Source organism: Oratosquilla oratoria, chromosome 23 (assembly GCF_046742065.1).
Source record: "Oratosquilla oratoria isolate Oo_2021 chromosome 23, ASM4674206v1, whole genome shotgun sequence".
Lineage (NCBI taxonomy): Eukaryota > Metazoa > Arthropoda > Malacostraca > Stomatopoda > Squillidae > Oratosquilla > Oratosquilla oratoria.
This window is the reverse complement of record NC_134799.1, coordinates 15,827,930-15,832,929: the sequence shown is the minus strand read 5'-3', so window position 1 is coordinate 15,832,929 and position 5,000 is coordinate 15,827,930. Positions and strand designations below refer to the sequence as shown.

Below are 5,000 nucleotides of genomic sequence, written 5' to 3'. Positions count from 1 at the left end.
TATTTGTTAAAAGGTGGAGTAAATATAGCTAAAGTGTCTTCCAATAAGATAGGAAAAATATTTAAAAAATATACTAATGTTCATAATAACCTCAGTGTCGTTTACCGCATTCCATGCAGCGGCTGTCCTTCATCATACTTCGGCGAATCAGGCCGAGGGATCAAGAAACGGTTGAATGAACACAAAAACGACCTCAGGGCACATAGAACATCCAACTCCCTGGTTCGTCATCTAGACAAATGCGGAAACCTACCTGACTGGAGCCGCGTGGAAATTCTACACGAGGGACTTGAAAAGAAAATGAGAAAAACTGCTCTGAAAGCCGCACATATCGCCACCAGGGAATATAACAATGACAGAGACGGATTTAAATGCCTGTCAAAAACAGCAAGTGTCTTGATAATTAAATCATTAGCCGAAGAGAAAACCTGATACATCCGCTCATAGCTGGCTGGGTCCCCCTCGCTGCGAGTATAAGACTTGTGCTCCTATTGTAATGCAACATGTCCTCTAAAGAAGACCAAATTGGTCGAAACGTTAGGGCATTAAACTCTATTCCCAACACATCTTCGTTTGCCCTTCCCCACTCATTTCTCTCTCTCATATATATATATATATATATATATATATATATATACATATATATATACATATATATATACATATATATATATATATATATATATATATATATATATATATATATATACATATATATATACATATATATATACATATATATATATATATATGGAAAGAATGAGTGAAAAGAGATTAGTGAAAGAGGTGGAAGGAGTGAACATGAGGGGGCGACCAAGGATGAGATGGATGGATGGGGTAAAATGGGCATTGGGAAAGAGGGGAATGTCTCTTGAGGAAGGACGGGAGAAGACAAAAATAGGGGTGAATGGAGGATGGTTGCGTATGGATGATGCGGTGATGCATGAAAGGGAGTGGGTAGGGGATGGGGGGTAAGGGAGAAGGTGTGGAAAATAATTTGACGTGGCTCCCAGACAAAATCCCACCCTCTTGGCTCCCAGACAAAATCCCACCCTCTTGGCTCCCAGACAAAATCCCACCCCCTTGGCTCCAAGACAAAATCCCACCCCCTTGGCTCCGGCTCCCGGACAAAATCTCATGCTGCCCCTCTCGGCCAATGAGGAGCCAGTATTCCGTCTGAACTAGGCAGGCTGAGCTTTATAAGCCAGCCCATCCAACCAGCGGTCATTATTCGTTGGAAGACCTTTCAAAATAACAGAGCATCCTACAAAGCAGTCCTCACCCTGAAGACGCCTCACGACGAGGCGAAAAACTATAGTTTCGGTGGAGTCAATAGTTATTGAATACTATTACTCTGCAAAAATATACCAGTTGGCATACACTGCGTATATTCTTTTGAGAGTCATGAATGACTACTTCCAGTCCCTCTCAGTTGCTAATAGGAAAGTATTCTCCAAATTAAAGAATACAGTCTTGAAGATTGTTAAAGCAACTAGTGCAGTTGATTTCAACCAGAATATGTATATATGTATATATATATATATATATATATATATATATATATATATATAATATATATTGTGTGGCAGCATATAAATATAAATATAAATATAGATATATATATATATAAATATATATGTATATATATATACATACATATATATATATTCATTGTATATATGGGCAGGAGATTTTCTCTCAAGCATGTTTGGTTAAATTGAATGGCAAGATTATTATTGCAGAGTTTTTTATCTGCCTTTTCTTTTTCTCTGAGAACCTTTTTCCCTTCCACGGGAAGTTGTCTTATAATGTCACCATATGACATTGTTTTGTAAGTTACTTTGGGCATGGCTTTACCAAAGTGAAAAACTGGCCAGAACGCGTTTTCACACTACTTAGTGCTTCATCAGTGGCTAGACTGTGAATATGTGATTGAATTTTTGTGTTTATATACTATTAATGTAGGTCTGATATTTCATTTTGAGGCTTCTGATTGGCTAGTGGGCTGGACTGGGACTTCCGAACTATTCTACTTCCTCATTGGTCGGCTGTTGTGTGACGTCATCAGTATTGTACCTTCTGTCAGGGAGCTTAGATCTCCTTACGCTAGGGAGGGCCTCTAAATCCCTAGTTTGTATATTAAGATTGGGAGATGTTTCTTTAATAAAGAGAGCCTTGAGGATAGGTAGTCTTCTATGGTCTTGATTTGTTGCTAGCACTTCTGTGTTTTCTACTAGAGTTTCTTTTTTTAAATTTCTTTTGTGAGCAGAATGATGGTGGTTTCTGGGAGCTCCTGAAGAGAGGTGGTATGATAACCGGCGTGAGAGCTTCATTGTTGTCATGCCAATATAGTTTGAAGGTTGGGATGCACAGTTCCCAAGTTTACAGGTGTACCTATATATGACGTGAGTTCTCTGAAGGTCACTTTTACTTTGTCTTATATTATTTTTTAGTAGCAGTTGGGATGTCTTTTTATTTTGATAATATATAATCAGTTGTACTTTAGAGTTTTCTTCTTTAGGTTTAATATTTCTTTTAATAATTTGTTGCATAACCCTTTCATCTTCTTTATAGGCTGTGGAGAAGAAGGACTTATAGTAAATTTAAATTAGGTTTTTGGCGTTAATGTCCTGTGGGATTTTGTCTGGGTGGCTTTTGTCCTGGTGGTTTTTGTCCAGGTACCATTTGTCTAGAGTTCTTTTTGTGATTCGCTCTATATCCTTATTGGCGAATCCATTATTTATAAGGGTCTGAGAAGCTCTTTCTAACTCATTATGTACTGTTTCCCAATTATTACAGTGACTAAGAGATCTTCCAATATAGACATTGATGGTAGAATCTTTGTATCTTTGGGGACATTCGCTAGTCCCATTTAGGCAATGTCCTGAATTAGATGTTTTTATGTATACTGATGTGTCGTAAGTGCCTTCATCTCTGTTTTACTAATGTATCTAAAAAGGGGAGGGACCCATCTATGCTGTGCTCAATTGTAAAATTGATACCAGATGTCTCTATTAATCGCTCTTTTAGATCGTCTATTTGTTGGCAATTTTCAGCTTTGACGAAAATATCGTCTATATATCTGCAGTAAATGTGAGGTTTTTGCAGATTTGCGAAAATTTCATTTTCGATGCTACCCATAAAAAAGTTAGCAAAAAGTACTCCGAGTGGTGATCCCATTGCAACACCATCGGTTTGGCAATATTTATTTCCTCTAGGGCACATAAAGGGGGCTTCTTTGGTGCAACATTCTAAAAGGTCTTTCATTACTTTCTCTGGGATATCACAGTTAGGAGTGGTATCATTGTGATAAACTCTGTCTATTATATATTGAATAGTGCGGTCAACTTGGATGTTAGTGTAGAGGGACTCCGCATCTAACGAAGCGATAATGCCTTTTGAGTCATTGTTTGCTAAAAGATCTAGAAAATCAGTGGCGGATTTGACGTTGTAATCAGAAGTGTATGGAGTGAGGATTTCAGCAAGTGTCTTAGCTATTTGGTAGGTTGGTAACGGTATCTGTGAAATAATTGGACGTAGCATGTTGCCAGGTTTATGGGTTTTAACATTGCCACAGCAAACTTAGTTCATAATCGTCTGAAGGTTTATGGAGCTTTATACCTCCTTTAACAGCATTTGCACAATCTACTAGTTTATTAATTTTCTTTTTGGGGATTCTGTGGGGTCTCTTGAGATTCTCTTGAATTTGTTCTTATCGTTTAGTATTTCATCATTTTTTTTGTAGGTATTCTTTTGTGTTTATTAAAACAAAACTAGATGCTTTGTCTGCTTTTCTAATTGTGATGTCTGGGTCTTTTTCAGTTGTTTGGCTCCTTCTATGTGTTTCTTTTTTAAAATATGGCTTTTAAAGCTACCTCTCTGTTTGGAAGACTCGCTACTAATTTCAGTTTTGAAAACGGGCTCAAACTGTAATTTTCTTTTGTATAGCTAGTTGTTCAAAGTAACTTACAAAACAATGTCATATGGTGACAGTATAAGACAACTTCCCGTGGAAGGGACAAAGGTTCTCAGAGAAAAAGAAAAGGCAGATAAAAATCGCTGCAATAATAATATATACATATGTCTATATATACGTATATATATATATATATATATATATATATATATATATATATATATATATATATATATATATATATATATAAGTATAAATGCGTACCCGAAAAGTTTTCAATGACATTTTCCCCATTTATCAAAGAATGTGCTTGGGTGAGATTTTGCTTGTGGCGGCATTGTTCAATCCTGATAGGCGCAAAACAGTACACGTGCAGTCTGACGTACGATAAAGGGTGTGACATATTGTCAAATATTTCAATTGGTTTTGGTTAAATTAGGTTAGGGTAGGTTATTATAGGAATAGTTTGGTTTACTTTCATTTTTATTTGATTTGTTTTAGTTTTATTTAGATTGGTTAGACAGTAATATGCCACCAGAGTTGGGGAAAACATGTTGTACAGCAGAAAGATAACATTAGTTTTATAACGTGTGTGATATTAGTTGAGGAAGTGTAGCTAAGCTTACCGATTTTCTTAAGCCCAAGTATGAGAAAAGTGAGAAAAAAAGGCTTAAAATACGGTAGTGTATACAAACATACATATATACACAAATACTCTATTAGGTCTTTTTTCTACTTACATTATCTTCTTCCGTGTCGTCGTCATCTGAAGAGAGATTCTCGTTTTCTATACAATCGTCACTTTTGTTACCCTCACTGGTGATCAAGGGGTCTTGCATTGTCTTTTCTTTTTTGTTTCCAAAACAACAAATTCAGTTGCTTCCTTCTGTAAGGAATAGCGTTTTGAATCACGTTTTTTTTTTCTGAAATAGTAAAAATGGTTTCACTGTCGCATGAAAGAAAGATTTTCACTGTCGCACTGTCACCTTGACATTGTCGACCTGAAAGTTGATCCAACTGTCGCGAAGTCATTTAAATAAGGCAGGTGTGGGGGGGGGGGAACGGTCTGAGCTCAGAAGGTGAA

General features: G+C 36.6%; 1 protein-coding gene across 1 annotated transcript in view; it reads right to left on the bottom strand.

The window, feature by feature from the left end:
* LOC143037985 (protein phosphatase 1 regulatory subunit 3B-like) overlaps window positions 1-4,823 on the bottom strand; it is a 271,022-nt gene extending 266,199 nt beyond the window's left edge. Inside the window, exon 1 of the mRNA XM_076206755.1 lies at window positions 4,657-4,823. Coding sequence (XP_076062870.1) covers window positions 4,657-4,755 — 99 coding nt within the window. The 5' untranslated portion in view covers window positions 4,756-4,823. The remainder of the gene's footprint in view (window positions 1-4,656) is intronic.
* Between the last annotated feature and the right edge of the window lie 177 nt (window positions 4,824-5,000).